Source organism: Hyperolius riggenbachi, chromosome 2 (genome assembly GCF_040937935.1).
Source record: "Hyperolius riggenbachi isolate aHypRig1 chromosome 2, aHypRig1.pri, whole genome shotgun sequence".
Taxonomy (NCBI): domain Eukaryota; kingdom Metazoa; phylum Chordata; class Amphibia; order Anura; family Hyperoliidae; genus Hyperolius; species Hyperolius riggenbachi.
The window spans coordinates 289771931-289792772 of record NC_090647.1 but is presented as its reverse complement, the minus strand read 5'-3'; the positions used below and the strand labels follow the sequence as shown (position 1 = coordinate 289792772).

General features: G+C 40.9%; 1 protein-coding gene across 5 annotated transcripts in view; it reads left to right on the top strand.

The window, feature by feature from the left end:
- The window catches only part of CSMD2 (CUB and Sushi multiple domains 2), a 1291405-nt gene extending 1271070 nt beyond the window's left edge, over positions 1–20335 (top strand). For all 5 annotated transcript variants that reach the window (XM_068268938.1, XM_068268934.1, XM_068268936.1 and 2 more), the window contains 4 exons: positions 13074–13161; positions 15498–15633; positions 17802–17975; positions 19000–20335. In XM_068268938.1, coding sequence (XP_068125039.1) covers positions 13074–13161; positions 15498–15633; positions 17802–17958 — 381 coding nt within the window. In that variant the 3' untranslated portion in view covers positions 17959–17975; positions 19000–20335. The remainder of the gene's footprint in view (positions 1–13073; positions 13162–15497; positions 15634–17801; positions 17976–18999) is intronic.
- Positions 20336–20842: the final 507 nt, after the last annotated feature.

Below are 20842 nucleotides of genomic sequence, written 5' to 3'. Positions count from 1 at the left end.
GACAGGGCTGAGTTGCAAAACTTGCAACCACCGTCTGAGCCTGCAGGAATATAACCGTCCCCACTCGTTGCCCCAGGTCTGGTTGTTCGCTCTCCTGGATTAGTTATAAGGACTAAAGGTCCTCGTGACTAAAAAATTACTATGGGGTATGGACTATACTAAAAAACAGTAGTGGAGGCGTCCTGATGATATGACTAGATGTTGTATTTATGAGAAGCGTAATTTCTTACCTTACCTGAAGATTTTCAGGTGCTCACATTCGTGACCAAAAGTTTTAAAGGCACTTGTATTGACCTGAGACAGTGGTTCAAGACCCATGAAATGCGTTGTCTACCGTGCATGAGTAAACATGACTTTTTCCATTAAATAATGGTTTGTCCTGAGAAAGTACGAAATTACGCTTATCCTATATACTACATCTAGTCATATCATCAAGGGTGCCTTGACCATTATTTTTTTTTGCAAAGGATGGGCTTTAGCAGCAGGAGACCATCAAGGGTGCCTTTGGTATCAAGAAAAATAGGAAAATATGCCTGTGATTGGCCCTTGCCACTGTGTTCGATCCTCCACCCTCCCTCTCCATTGAGTACAAAAGCTTGCTCAATGGAAGGCTGGGCAGTCAGTCTATACAGTGCTAATTACTAAAGTAAGGGATCATTTTTGGTAGCAGAAATTGCTTTACATTTCCCTTCCTTCTCTATCACTGACAGTGGAGATGCAGAGCAACAAGGGAATTCATACTCCCCATATATAACACTCCTCTTCTCCTAGGTCTGATGTAGAATGGTTTGTCTGCCTTATGCCTGCTCTGTTAATATACAGTAGCAAGTTTCTATTTTTGTCTCTTGATTGATCTTGATTGATGTCTTTGAGGGCCTTGAGGCTGGAACTGTTTTCCTTTCTCTTATTTTCTTTCTTGATTACAGTTTATTCAGAGGAAGCTCTGGCAGCCAAGAGTCCCCTATGTACTTCAAATTCTGGTCCCAAATGCCAGTAATCCTGGCTGCTTCATATATTTATACATACTGTACATTAAAGTCCCCTTATTGACATTATTTATCATTTATGGTAATTGAGCATACATTTCTTGCTAGGGATTAAAGAATGTCTGCCATCTTACCTCATTCCCTTCCCTATATAACCACTTGCCAAACATTATCCCCAATGCTGAATGGCATGCAGGATGATGGCCAAAGCAGAGGAACATCCATAGGCCTGTCTGGTTTCTACCTGCAACTTCAAGCCTGCATGCCTAGGGTTTAACCACTTGAGGACCCAGCCTTTACCCCCCCCCTTAAGGACCAGCGTGTTATTTTATGATTTGTGCTGGGTGGCTCTGCAGCCCCCAGCACAGATCAGGTTGCAGGCAGAGTGATCAGATCGCCCCCCCTTTTTTCCCCCCTATGGGGATGATGTGCAGGGGGGGTCTGATCGCTCCTGCCTGCCTGGGTGTTGCAGGGGGGGGGCACCTCAAAGCCCCCCTCTGCGGCGAAATTCCCCCCCCCCCCCCCCTCCCTCTCCTCCCTCTCACCCCTGGTGATCGGGGCTGCACAGGACGCTATCCGTCCTGTGCAGCCTGTGACAGGCTGTCCTCTGTCACATGGCGGCGATCCCCGGCCGCTGATTGGCCGGGGATCGCCGATCTGCCTTACGGCGCTGCTGTAGCAGCAGCGCCGTTCAATGTAAACAAAGGAGACAAACTCCTGCGTTTACATTTAGTCTGCGAACCGCGATCAGCGGCTCGCAGGCTATTCACGGAGACCCGCTCCATGATCTAACAGGAAATGGCCGCTCGCGCGAACGGCCTTTCCTGATTAATTAGGGAGGCACCTGGCGACGCAGATGTGCGTCGCTGGTCCTCAGCTACCACTTTGCCGCCGCACGGTATGAGTGTGCGGTCGGCAAGTGGTTACGTTCATTTTCATACAGACGGGGCACTACACTATTTTTTATGAATTGACTCTCCTGGTATCACATATTTTGCAATTATATTGAATTATCCCAAATGTGTGCCAAAGTGAAAGGGATAGCATCTTCAACCCCCTTCTCCAGCTCTCACCTCCCTCCCCCAAGAAGCTGCTTATCCTCTGAAGACACAATATGCATCTTGCTTACTCACTCCAATCTGTTACACACTATCACCCACTCTGAGCTTTTCCATCTCTATGCCTGTACAATCATTCACTCTAAACAAACTCCTCTAACAGGCTTCGCTGCCTTAACTAAACAGTGTCTTTCTTCATTAATCACAAAAGCCTACCTCACTACCTGTGCTTTGTTTCTCATCTCTTCCCCCCAGCTCTATTCATCTTTCATTCCTGCTTTAACATTTTTTTTTGACCATTCTTTCTCTCTCTACTGGAATTGTGTCCTTCTCTGCTTCACACAATGATTACACCACTTAGCAAAAAAATCTTCTTTGGGCCCCCCATCCTTTCTCACTTCTCCCTTTTTTGCTTCTAAATTCCTGAAACAGCACACCCTTTCAGAACTGTGTGGCTATCAATCTGCTAACCCTTACTCCACCGACTTCGGTTTTCACTCTCTCCCCCATTCCATTGAAGCAGTCCTCACTTAAGTTGGTAAGGATTCTCCATATTTATACTCCACAGTCTTTCATCAGCTTTTGACCTGTTAATTATTGTCTGCTTCTCCCACATCTCCCATCACTAGGCATCAAGGGCCTTACACATTATTGGATTTTCTCTTAGCTTTCTAAGTTTTTTCTTACTCTTATACTAACTCCTCCTAATGCCTGCTGTTTGTTAGTGTACCACAAGGTTCTGTCCTTGATCCCCTTCTCTTTTCTACTTACATACAGGGTCAGCTGGATAGTGTACTGGTTAAGGGTGTAGCCTTTGATGTAGGGATTGAGCCTTTAACCAGGGCTCAGGCCAGTTCGTAGAACAGTAAGGAGTGTTTGGGCAATGATCCCTAATGATCCATAATGATCCTGTTTGCCCATGGAATGCACCGTAAGTGTCTGCAGCCCTGAAGCGCTTTGAGTCCACCAGGAGAAAAGTGTGATATAAATTTTCTTTGTCAAATAATAAATTCAGTTTGTTTTTAGTTTACAAGCTCTCTACTCTATTCTCTCAGTGCCCCAACGTATCTGCTGTTAGTTCATTTATTTTATTGTGTTTCCTCAAACCTAACATAAGTAGAAAGGAAATGGTTTTCAGTATTTTGACTCCCTTGCCTGTAGTCACTATAAATGTGAATAAATATCTCACTAACCCCAGCTCCTAAAGCCATATTTGACTCTGAGTTTGTATCTAAACCTCTCATTAATGCACTAAATACTTCCCTGCGCTGCTAAATTCATGTGCATACCCTAAACATATACTGACTTGACTACTGCAACATTGTACTTTTGTAGTCTACTATAAAGCCAGCAGCCATTCAGTAAGGATAAATTATTGGGTTGGATTCCTAACACTGCTACTGCCTACTGAGTGTGCTCTAGTGGCTCCCTCTCAAGCGCTTTGAGTCCAACAGGAGAAAAGCGCTATACAAATATAGGAATTAGTATTATTATTAATAAAACATACTAGGTTCTGTCCATTTACTATTGAACTCTGCAGCTCATATCATTCACCTAATTTCTTTCTCTTCTGATGCTACCATTTCTGACAATCACTCCACTTTCTGTCAATTACTTGGAAACTCATAACCCACTGTTAAACCACTCCTCTTCAGACAAGCATACAACCTCTTACTGTCCCCCTAGCTTCAGCTTACCTGTTGTCTCCTCACCTAGAGGATATGCAATAACAGAGTCGTTGTGCCCCCCCCCCACCACCACCACCACCACCACACCACACCACCACCATACCACAACTACATACATTGCTGAATGTTATCATGCCATGCATTGTCTATGTACAGGGGTTGGACAAAATAATGGAAATACCTTGAAAATCAACAAAATATATTTTAATATGGTGTAGGTCCACCTTTTGCGGCAATTACAGCATCAATTCTCCGAGGTATTGATTCATACAAATTGTGAATTGTTTCCAAAGGAATTTAAGCCCATTCTTCAGTTAAAACATCCTCCAGTTCTTTTAGAGACGATGGCGGCGGAAATCGACTTCTTACTTGAATCTCTAATAACGACCATAAATGCTCAATAATGTTGAGGTCTGGGGATTGTGGTGGCCAACTTCATTAGAATGTTCCTCATGCCATTCTTTAACAATTCTAGTTGTATGGATTGGGGCATTATCATCTTGAAAGACGGCATTCCCCTCCAGAAACAGTTCTTGAACCATAAGATGAACTTGGTCACCCATAATTCCTAAATAGTCTCAGCTGTTAATTCTTCCATTAAGGGAAATCATTGGCCCTGTGGATTTCCAAGAAATAGCACCCCAGATCATCACAGAACCCCCGCCATGTTTTACAGTTTGGAGAAGGCAGTCTGGATGAAATGCTTCTTTCGGCTGTCTCCAAATATACACTTGGCTGGAGGTCGGAAATAAGGTAAACGATGAATCGTCAGAGAAAATCGAATTTTCCCACTGCTCGAGGGACCAATTCTGGTGGTTTCTACACCACTCTAAACGCTTTGAAACATTTGTCTTTGAGAGCAGAGGTTTTCTAATTGCAGTTTTTCCATGGAATCCAGATTTGTACAGCTCCTGACAAACAGTTTTTGTGGAAACTGGGTTCTGTAGGTGTTCATTCAGCTCAGCAGTGATTTTAGGAGCTGCGGTCTTTCAAGCTTTTCTAACAATTTGATTTAGAGTCCAACGGTCTCTCTCAGGCAACTTCAACTTTCGGCCACAACTGTGCTTTGCTGAGGGAGTTTTTCCTTCTCTTTCAAAGGCAGTCATTACTTTTGAGACAGTACCTCTTGAAATGCCAAGCATTCGGGCAGTTTCTGTTACAGTAGCGCCTGCCATATGAGCACCAACAATTTGGCCTCTTTGAAAGTCTGAGAGATCTGCCATTTTTATAAATGATAACCAACTTTGGTTTAAATGTCTGTAAAAAACAATTATTTTAATTAAACATATCAAATAACAAAAATAATAAACAAAAAAATTAACATATGTCAAGTTTGGATTGCTTAACATATGTTCAAAGATTATGATGCCAAAATGTTAGGGGTTTCCATTATTTTGTCCAGCCCCTGTATGAAGTTTTGCATTTTCAGTACTAGATGTTGAGACTGTACTGTGCACTATGTACACATTTATGGTACCCAGTACTGTTAATATTGTACTCTGTACAACACTTCATAAGATAATGGCACTATATGCATAATAAATAAAACAGGGTCGCATAGAAACAAGTGTAAATTGTTTTCCGGGTTGTTTTTCCCTGTAAGCAGGTACATTTTGCATAATAAATTATGTAACGCAGGCTAATATTATAGAACCCATGGTGATTTCTTTGAATGACATTGATTGCTCAAGAGATAAAATTAGTTAGAGAGAAATGATGGCTTGCAAGGACAGTGCTCACTTTCATTGTAATGCAATGAATACATGAATGCTTGAGGTAGGCATCTTGCTATACTGAATATAAATGAAGGCTATGGATCTTATAGTCTCTGAGGCAGAAGATAGGAAAAGGACAAGCGCCTCTTATCTGCTGTCACATACTATATTTCTCTGCTGCTAATTCTACAGATTGCATGTCTAAAACACGACATGTGCAATCATACGATAACTGCATTATAAAACCAGATTACCACCAAGCTCGACGTTCAGACAAAATCTGCTTTCAAATTTCTGTTTTATGCTTTTTCATTTTGTGATAAAACAGTGACACGATGGGACAGTGACAGCCGCACACTGATCCAACAGCAGCATCATTTAAGTTTTATTTATACAAAATAAATGCTTAGAAATGGAACTGATATTTTCAAAAAACAAACGAAGCCTGAGTTTGGTACAAATAATTGTGGACCTCTCAATACTCCATTATTGGCTTTTATTTTTTTTATTTCAAAGAATTTTATTGAAATCAGAGGATACAAAAATGTATACATAACGACTTACATCTGTTCGATTAGTAACTTAAGGAAATTTTACATAACATAGTGAGGTTATTATTATAAAAAGTTTTAAAGAATATACCAATAAAAGTATAGGCCTCGTAAATTATAATGGTAACAGAGTATTATATATCCATCCCTCAGATTCCAAAATTTTCCGGTGTTTTCTCCCAGTACCTCCCCCCTTACTCTTACCCAAACCTCCCCCCCCCCCCCCATACCTCCCTCAATTTCCCCCTCGGTGGAACACATCTAACCGAAATACCATCCACGTATGAGTATATAGTGTAAAGCAAATCCGCCTAAAGCAACTGTTTGTTAATAGTAGTAGAATATCCTTACTGTAGGAGATGAAAGCAAAACCTTCATTCTTCACAGAGTGAAAGCTTTTACCAAATATATCACTACAACAAATTCAGCTTTAAAGACCACATTTGATAATAAATTGACTAATTCCTCCTATATGCCAATAATTTTTTTTCCCTTCATCTGATTCTAAGTAGATGTGCCACATTAACCAAGAATTTGCATGCGATAATTGTCTATTATATGTTTCTTGCACCAATTGTTCCATATGCTCAATATATTGCATTTCCTTATACCAATCCAAAATAGATGGCATGGTAGTGGTTTTCCAAAATTTAGGAATAGTGAGACAGGCTGCAGACAAAAAGTGTCTCAGTAGAGATCTTTTAAATGTACGAATTGGCATTGGTAGAATTAATAAAAGCAAGGCTGAGGGGGAGTTGTCAATTTCTATGTGCAAACATTCTTTAATAATAGCACATATTTTAATCCAAAATTGCTGGATTTGAACAGGAATGCCAAATATGAACCACTGTGCCAACTTCCTGTGAACATCTCCAACATAGTGCAGTTTCAGATGGAAAGATTTTATGTATGACTGCTGGTGTCTTATACCATCTTGATAATATTTTGAAAGCATTCTCTTTACCTCGATTGGAGAGGGATGTTATGTTTGTAAATATAAAAGCTTTATCCCATTCTATACCTGTAAACACCCTATCCAGTTCAATGTGCCATTTGGAAATATACGCTGGTTTACAGTCATATACTATATCTAGCATCATGCAATAATAGGTTGAGAGCGCTTTTTTATCAGGAGGAGATAAAAAAAGTTGTTTTTCCACTTCACTCGCTTCCCTGTTTGCGTATCCACCCTTCAAACATTGCCTAAGAAAGTGCAAAAATTGGAGATACTCAAATTGTGGGATGGCCACGACACTACCCATTATTGGCTTTTAAACTGGATTTTTGATAATGGTTTTGGTTGTTATCTTCCATTTTTATCATAACTCTCTGCAGCCCCCTCATCATTTATTCTTCTTTCCCTGACTTCCTCTCCACCGTTAACTCTTTCCTGACACCGATCCCTCACCATTCCTTATTATGGCCACAATTCACTAAAATCATGCTAGTGATAACAAGGCAATTGAAAATTCATTGCCACACATGGATCGGTATTTTAAGTATAAATTCACAAAAGATGCTTGCCTTATTAACGTGTAGTGACAAGTTTTCACAGTAAGAGTGTTATTTTATAACTCCTGTGCTTAAGTTATCACCTCTGTAGTTATTCTTACATGCAGTAGATAGGGAGGGGAGGAGCACAATCAGGCAGAATGTAGTTCTGCCCATACTGCTACCTTCTATGCTCGGGAGATTACAGCCAGGCAGCAGGAGAATCCAGTGTATGGCAGCCAATGAAGTACAGTGACAGTAAGTGAGAGTGGCTGTGTGTGTGTCTGTATGAATTTCTATATGTATGTATACATACATTTAATGCCTCTCTCTTCCTCTCTCTGTGTGCCTGCTGGGTGCAATCTCTGTATACAGTGTAACCTTCTTCATTAACCACTTGAGGACCACAGTCTTTTTGCCCCTTAAGGACCAGAGCCTTTTTTTCCATTCAGACCACTGCAGCTTTCACGGTTTATTGCTCGGTCATACAACCTACCACCTAAATGAATTTTACCTCCTTTTCTTGTCACTAATACAGCTTTCTTTTGATGCTATTTGATTGCTGCTGCGAGTTTTAGTTTTTATTATATTCATCAAAAAAGACATGAATTTTGACAAAAAAATTGCTTTTTTAACTTTCTGTGCTGACATTTTTCAAATAAAGTAAAATTTCCTATACATTTGAGCGCGAAAGTTATTCTGCTACATGTCTGTGATAAAAAAAAAACATTCAGTGTATATTTATTGGATTGGGTAAAAGTTATAGCGTTTACAAACTATGGTGCCAAAAGTGAATTTTCCCATTTTGAAGCATCTCTGCCTTTTCTAACCACCTGTCATGTTTCATGAGGTGCTAAAATTCCAGGATAGTATAAATACCCCCCAAATGACCCCATTTTGGAAAGAAGACATCCCAAAGTATTCAGTGAGAGTGAGTTCATAGAAGATTTTATTTTTTGTCACAAGTTAGCGGAAAATGACACTTTGTGACAAAAAAAAAAGTTTCCATTTCTTCTAACTTGCGACGAAAAAAAATGAAATCTGCCACGGACTCACTATGCTCCTCTCTGAATACCTTGAAGTGTCTACTTTCCAAAATGGGGTCATTTGTGGGGTGTGTTCACTGTCCTGGAATTTTGGGGGGGCCTAATTGTAAGCACCCCTGTAAAGCCTAAAGATGCTCATTGGACTTTGGGCCCCTTAGCGCAGTTAGGGTGCAAAAAAGTGCCACACATGTGGTATTGCCGTACTCAGGAGAAGTAGTATAATGTGTTTTGGGGTGTATTTTTACACATACCCATGCTGGGTGGGAGAAATATCTCTGTAAATGACAATTTTTTATTTTTTTTTACACACAATTGTCTATTCACAGAGATATTTCTCCCACTCAGCATGGGTATGTGTAAAAATACACCCCAAAACACATTATACTACTTCTCCTGAGTGCGGCGATACCACGTGTGGCACTTTTTTGCACCCTAACTGCGCTAAGGGGCCCAACGTCCAATGAGTACCTTTAGGATTTCACAGGTCATTTTGCGACATTTGGTTTCCAGACTACTCCTCACGGTTTAGGGCCCCTAAAATGCCAGGGCAGTATAGGAACCCCACAAATGACCCCATTTTAGAAAGAAGACACCCCAAGGTATTCCGTTAGGAGTATGCTGAGTTCATAGAAGATTTTTTTTTTTTTGTCACAAGTTAGCGGAAATTGATTTTAATTGTGTTTTTTCACAAAGTGTCATTTTCCGCTAACTTGTGACAAAAAATAAAATCTTCTATGAACTCACCATACTCCTAACGGAATACCTTTGGGTGTCTTCTTTCTAAAATGGGATCATTTGTGGGGTTCCTATACTGCCCTGACATTTTAGGGGCCCTAAACCGTGAGGATTGGTCTTGAAAAAACCAAATGTCGCAAAATGAAGTGTGAAATCCTAAAGGTACTCATTGGACTTTGGGCCCCTTAGCGCAGTTAGGGTGCAAAAAAGTGCCACACATGTGGTACCGCCGTACTCAGGAGAAGTAGTATAATGTGTTTTGTGGTGTATTTTTACACATACCCATGCTGGGTGGGAGAAATATCTCTGTAAATGACAATTGTTTGATTTTTTTTACACACAATTGTCCATTTACAGAGAGATTTCTCCCACCCAGCATGGGTATGTATAAAAATACACCACAAAACACATTATACTACTTCTTCTGAGTACGGCGATACCACATGTGTGACACTTTTTTGCAGTCTAGGTGCGCTAAGGGGCCCAATGTCCTATTCACAGGTCATTTTGAGGCATTTGTTTTCTAGACTACTCCTCACGGTTTAGGGCCCCTAAAATGCCAGGGCAGTATAGGAACGCCACAAGTGACCCCATTTTAGAAAGAAGACACCCCAAGGTATTCCGTTAGGTGTATGGTGAGTTCATAGAAGATTTTATTTTTTGTCACAAGTTAGTGAAAAATGACACTTTGTGAAAAAAACAATAAAAATCAATTTCCGCTAACTGTTGACAAAAAATAAAATCTTCTATGAACTCGTCATACACCTAACAGAATACCTTGGGGTGTATTTTTTTCTAAAATGGGGTCACTTGTGCGGTTCCTATACTGCCCTGGCATTTTACGGGCCCAAAACTGTGAGTAGTCTGGAAACCAAATTTCTCAAAATGACTGTTCAGGGGTATAGGCATCTGCAAATTTTGATGACAGGTGGTCTATGAGGGGGCAAATTTTGTGGAACCGGAGCAGGGTGGCCTCTTAGATGACAGGTTGTATTGGGCCTGATCTGATGGATAGGAGTGCTAGGGGGGTGACAGGAGGTGATTGATGGGTGTCTCAGGGGGTGGTTAGAGGGAAAAATAGATGCAATCAATGCACTGGGAAGGTGATCGGAAGGGGGTCTGAGGGGGGTCTGAGGGTTTGGCCGAGTGATCAAGAGCCCACACGGGGCAAATTAGGGCCTGATCTGATGGGTAGGTGTGCTAGGGGGTGACAAATTAGGGCCTGATCTGATGGGTAGGTGTGCTAGGGGGTGACAGGTGGTGACAGGAGGTGATTGATGGGTGTCTCAAGGTATGATTAGAGGGGGGAAATAGATGCAAGCAATGCACTGGCGAGGTGATCAGGGCTGGGGTCTGAGGGCGTTCTGAGGGTGTGGGCGGGTGATTGGGTGCCCTAGGGGCAGATAGGAGTCTAATCTGATGGGTATCAGTGACAGGGGCTGATTGATGGGTGATCAGTGGGTGATTAGATAGCAGAACAGATGTAAACAATGCACTTTGGAGGTGATCTGAGGGTAGGTCTGGGGCAATCTGATGGTGTGGGTGGGTGATCAGATTGCCCGCAAGGGGCAGGTTAGGGGCTGATTGATGGGTGGCAGTGACAGGGGGTGATTGATGGGTGATTGATAGGTGATTGACAGGTGATCAGTGGGTTATTACAGGGAAGAACAGATGTAAATAATGCACTGGCAAATTGATAAGGGGGGGTCTGAGGGCAATCTAAGCGTGTGGGGCGGGTGATTGGGTGCCCGCAAGGGGCAGATTAGGGATTAGGGGGTGGTCGGCAAGTGGTTAAATGCTAGGAAATAAAGCTGACTTCAGTGCTTTCTATTCACTCTCTGTGATTTGACATCCCACTTCATTTAGTCCTTAACTTAAGGATTCCATTGTTAACTTAAGGATTGTGTCCTTAATTTTAGGAATCAATAGTTAACTTCAAGATAAAATCCTTAACTTAAATATTGTATGCGGTAGATTGCTTAGGGAATACTAATTTATTTATCACCATGTTGATAACAGGCTCAGAATCGTTATCAGACATTAGATACGCTTAATTGTGGTCATTGACTCCTTCATAATGTCTACCCCTAAGCTCCCTTACAAATATCTCCTAACTATGACATTTAAAGCTAAGAGCATCTTCCCTACCCCCCAACCATTACCCTTCTTCTCTATTCATCTAACCATCATCCTAACTGGTACCTTCTGTCATCTTCAGTGGGTGATGTTTTGGCAATGTAATAGATATACATTTTGCCCCTGATGTCTGGTGTGATGTTCTGGCTATATGTAGCTCAAACACTGGGGCATTTCCTTGTGATTAATAAAAATAAGCCAACACAGCCTACCTTTAATACTGAGTGACAGTTAATGCCAAAGCTACCTGTTTTGCTTTATTGGAAGCACATTAGAAGTAGTAGTTGTGTTTAGAAAACTAGCACGCATGAGGCCAGTAATTGTCACAGAAACACCATCACAAGTCAGTTTGCAGAACAGCCACCCAGATGGCATTACCAGCCACTGATGTAATGACCACAAGACCACTGACTTCAAGCAGATTGAGCCACCATGACTGAATTGGCCTAAAGTAATTGTTTTTTCACACAATGAGTAGCTGTTTCTACACAGTATGTCATCTCTACAGCCCTTCCTTACCAGTTCATAAGAGAAAGTTGTGATGTCATGATGTTTCATTATACATCCAAGCATCATTTTTAATCCAACTTATGAGTGTTACTATCAAAATCCAGTGGCTGTAATATTGTGTACAACAGAGGTGCCCACACTTTTTCAACTTGTGAGCTAATTTACAAATTAGCAAGTCAAAATGATCTACCTATGCACAGTTTTAGGAGCACAATTGTATATACAGATGGAAAATGTAGTGCTGCCGAGATCTACTATGAAGTCCTTCGTGATCTACCCAATGGGCACCCCTGGTGTACAGGAAGCAGACATTTAAAAATTGCATGACTGAAGTCTTATAAATCAGCAGGAGTAAAGTATCACTGATGATGCCGCGTGCTGATAAGACTTGCTCTACGCTTATAGCTTTTTATATTTGCCCATCCATTTTCTGAGCTTTTTTTGTCTTCCTAATGTAACCTTCAGGATGTAGCACCAGTAAATGCTTAACATTTTTATAATTTGAGTACTTGAAGTGGATTTTATTGGCATCCTGTATCATCAAGTGAACTGAGGAAGCTGTCTGAGTGTAAGGTGAAATAAAGGATGACCAGCATGCCCTGCTTCTTCTGACTTATTATTTCTATGTAGGCCTAAGTTAGTAATTTCAGGAGGCCAGGAGTTCTCTCAGCTGGAGATGAGCCAGGAGAACTAAGTCACAGCTGCTTTCAGCTATATTATTTTCTTATTCCAGAAAATGTTACTGGTTTGACTGGCTAAAGCCAAATTGTACAACATACCCCCGCAGGGGAACTGTCAAAATAGGATCAATGCTTAAAGGGTGGGTTACATTCATAACAGTCATATTAAGATTCAGTAGTACTTTTCTATTGCAACAATCTGTTATAAGTCGTGCATGGTGTAATCATATCAATATTACCACGAATACGACCAGAACAGTGCCAGAGGTGACTGCTAATAACCACAGTCATACTGAGACTTTGCATGGCTTGTGTAAAGCTTATTGCATCTGTAAATCTTAAATAGCATAACTATGCTGTGTGATATCAAGTCTAGTGAATGAATTCTGCTTCTCAGATAATAAAATGGTAACATCAGTGAATTGTCATCAAAGTATCTCTGTGTATAAAGATGTTTTTCATTGCTTTTTCTTAAAGATTTCTTCTGAAACTGCTGGAGGAACCTATGTGTACCAAGGCTCTGTACGTGGAAAAGGATTTGGGCAGTTTGGACTCCAGAGGATAGGTAAACTTTTCAGCCTTCTATGTATTTTTGATTAACTGATATTAACTTAGTACCTTTGTGTATTACACAAGCTATGGCAGGGGTGTCACTAAAAGCATGCCCCCCCCCTGCAAAACTTTCATGCCCCCCCCCCCCCCACCCAATGTTCCCTCGGTGAACCTTACAGCCTGGAGGCCCATCTTGCAAGGGTCTTAAAACAATTGTGGTCAATATGATCCTCACACTCATAACAAGTAAAGCCCCTAAGTCACCGGAAGATGGACTCCTGTATCACAGGGAGTAAAGTAGTAGGTGGGGGGCCTCACTGCTCTGGGCCCCTCTGCTCTCTTAGGGCCTGCATCCATTCTACATCCAATCTGCGTGTAGTGCAGTGATCTGCAAACTTGGCTCTCCAGCTGTTAAGGAACTACAAGTCCAACAATGCATTTGCCTTTACGAATCATGACTGTGGCTGTCAGACTCCCGCAATGCGTTGTGGGACTTGTAGTTCCTTAACAGCTGGAGAGCCAAGTTTGCAGATCACTGGTGTAGTGGAAACATGCCCTTATAGTTATGCCCCTGGCCTGGTTTATGGTAAGCAGTATGCCGGATGTACAATCTGGTCTCAGTTTACCCCCAGTCAGTCAAACTGCAATGTATGGAACCAGTTTAACCATTGTAGGCAGGAATTGTAAAATTCAGCATGCACATGTTATTAAAAAAAAATAATTATTACCACTTGTGGGTTCACGTAGATCTAACAATCACACAAGTCATTCATTAATTATAAGAATTAAGGAAATAACAATACATGAAGCCTGACCCTCCCTGCAACCCATCCAGCATTAAAATGCTGTGCTTGTCTCATTCAAACACTAGATGCTACTAACCAAATAGCAAGAATATATCATTCAAATAGCAAGAATATATTACTGTATGCCTCCACATCTCTGATTGGAGCTTTCTCAGTTTCCATACAGTGTGCCATATGATCGATATCATCATCATCATCATCAATTTCAGCAGGAATCAGATCTAATATTGAACACAGCACTGTCACTGCTGGCTTATACCGCTAAATGAAAATTGATTAAGCAGTTTTAACTTTAAATAGACTTTGTATTCAAACACTTCAATTTATCCTACATGTTAACCGAAGATTGTAAATATGTGCGGATGCACATGTGGTATGTGCAGTTGTGGGCAGTGGCATCTTAGTGTGGGTGGTTGTGGTGTGAGCACTATATGTGCCCAATTCTTTTGAGATTGGGGAAGAACTTGCTTCCTTCTTCAGGGTAGATTCTGTTAAGCCCCATACACACACTCAACAGCCGTCTTTTAGGCTCTCACAACTTTTCTTGTGAAACACCTAAAAAAATCTCTTGCTATTTATTGTTCAAGCAGCTGATAAGACTGATAAGAAGTCAATCCAAATGTTGAATTGACTTCTTATGAGTCTTATCAGCTGCTTGAACAATGGCAAGAGATTTTTTGTAGGTGTTTCACAAGAAAAGTTGTGAGAGCCTAAGGGCTTGTTTCCACTGTTGCGACGCGATTTCGGCCGCATTCCGACGCTTGTAAAAACGCATGCGGATGCGTTTCCACATGCGTTTTTACCCGCGATTTCGCATGCGATTTCGCATGGCAGGGTGCCATGCGAAATTAACCATGACACTGCCAGGGCTAAATAAAATTGAAAAAGGTGCGAAATCGCATGCGAAATCGCGGGTAAAAACGCATGTAACAAACGCATGCGTTTTTACTATTAAATACATTAGCGGCGATTCGCACGGATTCCCGACGCAGGCGAAATCGTTGGCTCTTTTGTGCGTTTTTTTCACGCTGAAAAAAACGCACCTCAACAACGCTACAGTGGAAACAGGCCCATCCACTTGTATTACATGTGCGGATCTGCATGCGTTGGACGCATGCAGATTCGCGATAGTGGAAACGATCCCTAAAAGACCGCTGTTGAGTGTGTGTATGGGGCTTAAGTCACACTCAAGTTATTATTGTGAGTGATCATTAAGTTTTCCTGGGGATTTTCTTATCAAAATCTGAACCTGGGCTGAACTTAGTAGGTCCTAAAATGTTTACTACAATTTGTGTGTAAATATTCACAGCACAATTTTGCAAATATTTATTGCACTATTATACATTCAAAAATTTGTGTAACATGTTAGTATGATTCGGATGATATTTTAGGCTAATGTGGCTTAAATCTCACTGCTGGCAGTATATACATACCATTAAAGAAGTCCTGTGTATATCAACATCTAATGTATGCTCAGAAGATTATTTCTGGCATAGTTTGTAGGTAATCTAACATGCTGTTTTGTGATATTTTGCTGTTATAGACCGGAGGTTACTAGAGAATAGTCCTGACACCATTGGACACTTTCCATCCAACAGCAGCTCAGTAGCAGCTGCTATCCTTGTGCCTTTTATTGCTCTCATCATTGCTGGATTTGTCCTATATCTCTACAAACACAGGTATGATCATTGTACTGGAGCAGCATATGTTGATGTTGTGGGTGACTATTGCAAGAACAGATAAGGCAAGAGCAGAGAAAAGTTGTTCATGAGATAATCAGTTTTTATAATGCTCAAAGCATTTCAGCTGACTCTTAAGGCTCATACACAAGTAACAACAATCTGTCCAACTATCTTCCAAACTTGTCTGTTGGAAGATAAGTTGGTCATGTGTATGGCTGGCAAACAACCGGATCACCAACTGACAACAGGTTGTTTGCCAGATCCAACCAGTGGATCAATCTGACCAACTATCAGACAGGTTGGAACGTGTGCACAAGTCTTTTGAACAACTTTGTTGTTTTTGAATTCAGTTTGTCATTTAGCTTGCACACATAGTATTTAAGTGACTTGGTTGTTTAGTTGGTTGGTATGTGTGTTAGGTAAACAACTTGTTGTGCAGTTGGTCATGTTGTGTGGTTGGTTGTGCATTAAGTTGGACGTGTGTATGAGCCTTTACCCTAAAGCAGTGCATCAAGACCTACTACACAGGAAAGTGTATACACATGTGGAAAACGTACACATGGCCTTACCCTTAATATGCACGTCTGTAAGATAAAAAGTTATCCACCAATGCCACTCTGATACTCTCTTGTTATTGCCCTGGCTAGTCCACTTTTCTGGTTGGCTGCTAGGTAATTTCTGGGCTGTCTTACTGCATTGCCTGGACACTGTTGTAGGGATGAGCTCCGGATGAAATCTAAATGAGTTTCATTTGGATTACATCCTCCTAATTAGTGCAGCTGAGCGGGTATGTGCGGGGGGTTTAAGGTTACCCAGCAGCCTTCTTTTTTAACCCGTCCCACAGCGCGCCCCACGCTGCGTTTCAAGCCACGGTCATGTGACTACAAACACTTCCTCCTTCCGGGCTGAAGGAAGAAGCGTAGTAGTCATGTGACGCAGCTTGGAACGCAGCGTGGGAGGCGCCTTCGGACGGGCTATAATAAGGGGAAGGTAAGCTATGTTTATAGAGAATTGTGCTTAGTGTGCTGGTGTGCAGATCTGCTGTATTTTTTCAGTGGAGTTTTACTACTGCATGAGATGGAATAAATGAGTTACTAACCAATTGTGAGTTTGTTCATGGTATATGGGCCATCATCTTATCCCACTGTGATTAGTTAGAAACCAGAATGCAGACTGCCCTAAAATAGCCACCAAAGAACATGACTGTGTTTGGACCTTCTTCTGTTGGTTGGTGTGTGAACAAAACAAGTCCAAAGTCATGGAGGTCAGTATCTATATTAGTGGCTACCAGGGCTCCTCCATTCTTGCTATCTTGGTTGACTCTTCCCACAGACTACTCTTATTATACAGTATGGGTGTATGGAGATGCAGCCATTTTAGTATGAGGTATCTCCCATGTCCAGGGGCACAAGGTGAGACAGTGTTATTTTCAGGGGCATAGCTGAGTCAGAGGTATCAGTGTTGTGTCATTGTAACTTCCAACACTTCTTCAGTTAATATCTGGAAGGGTACAGGAATTCTCAGTGTAATGTGCTGCTGATAGTAGAATTAAAACTTGTAACATTCAGTTAAACAAGTATCCTTGACCTTGGACAACGGTGATTGGAAGACATTTCAAACTTCCTGTGCCATATGGTAAGTTGGGAAAATATATCATGGTGGTGCTGTCATATAAGATTTTAAGGAAACAGATAACCTTTAAGAGTGCCGCTGATTAAATCCTATGAGCGGAACAATTTTTATGTGTTGGTTACACTCTTTAAATAAAAGTCATTTGTATGTCATGTAATTATACAGTCCAGCATAAAGAAGATTTATTCAAAGACTTGTTTACTGACGTAAATAACAAAAGGCACAGACCCATAGCAACCACATACATAGGCCCATAGCAACTAATCAGCGACCACCTATATTTAGCCTAGCTACAGTGATTTGTAATCTGAAATCTGGTTAGCAAGGTTAATCGATCCTTACTCATCTAGTATGCGACTACACGACAAAGTAGGAGTCAATGGAAAACCTGTATTATGTCTTAGGATATTGCAATTAAATAGGGAAAATTATGACAGTTTATCCGTAAATACTTTTTATTTGTAAGTGATAATTCTTATTCTAAAGTAATTGTTCCTTTTACTACATTACTAATTTGATCTTTGTCTCCACAGAAGACCGAAGGTTCCATTTAACGGCTTTGCGGGACATGAAAATACAAATGGGAGAGCCACGTTTGAGAATCCCATGTATGAACGGAATGTACAGCCCACAGAAATCATGGCAAATGAGACTGAGTTCACTGTTAGCACAGTGTGCACTGCCGTATAGCATCCACTCTTCATCAGGTAATAGCAGGACTACAAAATCTAGTTACACAAAGATGGCAGAGAACTCAGGGCCACAAAGGATTTGTTTAGAAGAAAACTTACACTGTACTGAGCAAAATCCAAAAATGATGCATCCAAAAAAGACTTAGATGAGAAACATCTAACTGTCCATAAAATATTAATGGATGATTCCTACATGCAGAAATATAATCTGCTTACTTCTGTGACTGTTTCATGATGGGGCCAGCATATTGGTTTTGCTCTTAGTAGAGCATCTTCTATTTTATGATGTACCTCCTCTGCACCCTGACACTGCATCCTATCATGTTACAGTTGGCACCACATGTTGACAATACTTTTCTACATTTTTCAGTTCAGTACAGCACCACTGATGTTGAGATGTCTGTTTCAGCAGAATCCCCTGGTAGATGCTGCACAGATACTTTTTATAAAAAATCAATCTTTTAGATCAGTACTAGTGATACTAGTCAGTGACATACTAATAAATCCAGCTTGCATGCAAATTTACAGCAAAGTGTATGCGGCTTGGAATTAAGCCAATCAAATGTAGTTCCTGCACATTTAGATTGGCCCAATTCAAACCTGCATACAGTTTTCATGAAATTTGCATGCAGCCCAGAAGTATAAGCATCTCATTGACCATTTGTAATAATTCAGTACCCCAAAAAATAATACCCTTTTCAAAACAACAAGGTACACACCAATGCTTAAGAGCAGCATGGATGGGAGCTGTGGACTCAATGGTCCCTCAGCCATAGTTTGCTGTGGGTTAGAAGGTGCTTTTCTAGTTTACTACATGATTGAAAACAGCTGTCAAATATAAGTTGCACTTTTACTGGAACCTATAGTGGGCTGAGGAGACACCTTAATTAGGATCAAAAAGTAGAAAAGGATCAACTCAACACTCCAGACACTCTCTTTCTCTTTTAGTTGTAGAACAATATTGCAAGGAACTGCCATATTTTTCCAATTGTCATTTTCAATTCTCACAATTTTTCTGTGTTTTTCCACTTCTATACAGTGAACTGGGTTTACTTGGAGTCTCCATCCTGTCTTTTCCCCTGCCCTGCACATGAGTGGTCAGATGATGTCACCAGTGCCACTCATAGTCACTTCATTCTTGATACCATCCAAAGCGTGCCAGGCTGGTGAATTCAGGAAAACCAGGAGAAGACCCCTGTATTCAAAGATGAAGCAATGCCAGCAGTGGACTGGCAACTCTGCCAGAGCCTCATGCAGCCTTGGCAACTGGATGTCTCAACGCAAGTGGCAGGGCTGCCACCTCAAGAGGTCTTTATCCTCCAGGGACACCGTGCAAGTGCTTTTATAATGAACTTGTATACATGCAACGTTGGTCGGAAGTGGATATAAACAATCCTATATATATAAATATACATATTTTTATTCAACAAAGAACAAGTTCCAAAAAGTGCTTTTCCTCCATTCTTCTCCGCCTGATCCCTGCAGCACATAACAGACTGTGTGGCGTTGGCGGGAAGGGGAGCGCAGCCTTACACCCCAAATCCCAGGTTGGTGGTCAAGTCTTCAACCAGCCAACACTTGAAGGAGAGCTGTTCAGATATTCTGTTCTGAAACCAACCCCCATCTCATTGGTCTCCTAGCACACACGAAAGGTGTACCGGCACTTCTTTCTCCAGCTACAGATGGATACATTTGACCAATATAATATTCTACATAATGTCATTCAGGAAACTTTGGTTACATTACCTCAAAAAGTCATGTTGAGTTGGATGTGTGAGATTGTCATAAGCAATGCATTGCAGGTTCTTTTTACTTCTTTTCTGTATGTTTATTAGGAGACATGTTTGTGCACAAATTACTGAGACAAGAGGACCTCTCACTAAAATCAGAATGTCACGGCAGTTAAGAACTCCATGGCACAAGTCCTAAACTTGGAGCAAATAGGGGACATACATGTTCTTGGCCAGCTCAAAGGGTTGGGTGATTTGGCATATTGAATGTTCTTTTACCAGCCACTTAGAACTAAATACTAATGAAGTAGGGAATTGTGACAGCCTGTGGTGTTTTACCTCTTCCAATGACAATGATTGACATTTCTCATTCCTATGAATGTTATAACAGGCAGCCAGATCACAATGTGTTAACTTTACATCTAAGTCTGTGTTTTACCAGAAAAAGCACTCAGAACCTACCCTATAGATGCAAATCAGAGTGGTAAAACAACTTCATATTGAGAAAAACAACTTTTAACCTAAATGTATTTTATATAAAATAGTTCCAGATTTAAGAACAGAGTATATGCAGAAAAGATATCTATTTCCATTTTTTGCTATTTTACCCGATTGGTATGACTATGCTATTGTTCATGAAGAAAACATCAACTACCTCTTCTGTTCCTGTGTGCTGAATTGTTCATAGCATTTCAGTTTTCTCAATATGTATACTCTACAGCAACTATTGGGGCTAGTTTTGGCATGGATTGGTTTCTTTATATCTCTCAGCAACTTCTGGCAATAAGGCCACGCCACTAAAAGTAACTGATAAAAATCCGGTGTTGCACACATTGTCAATCAACTTGTCAAGAATTTTGAAAGGACAACCAATTAGATAGAGATGAACACAGACTTTTTTTTTCAGACACTTTCAAGTTTGAGGCTCTTAGCTTGACAAAGGCATACCTCCAAAACATTTGCAGTGTACACATAACCGTTCAGCCTGACTGTATTGTGACTGGCTTTTAGGACAAAAGTCTATGAAAACATCTATCTTGTTATTAGCAGTAGTATTGGTATTCGAATTCGGCATATCAAATTTGGAACACCCAAATACTCCCAAACACCATGTTTCAGCGCCACTTCAGTACCAAACAAGGGTACAGGGTT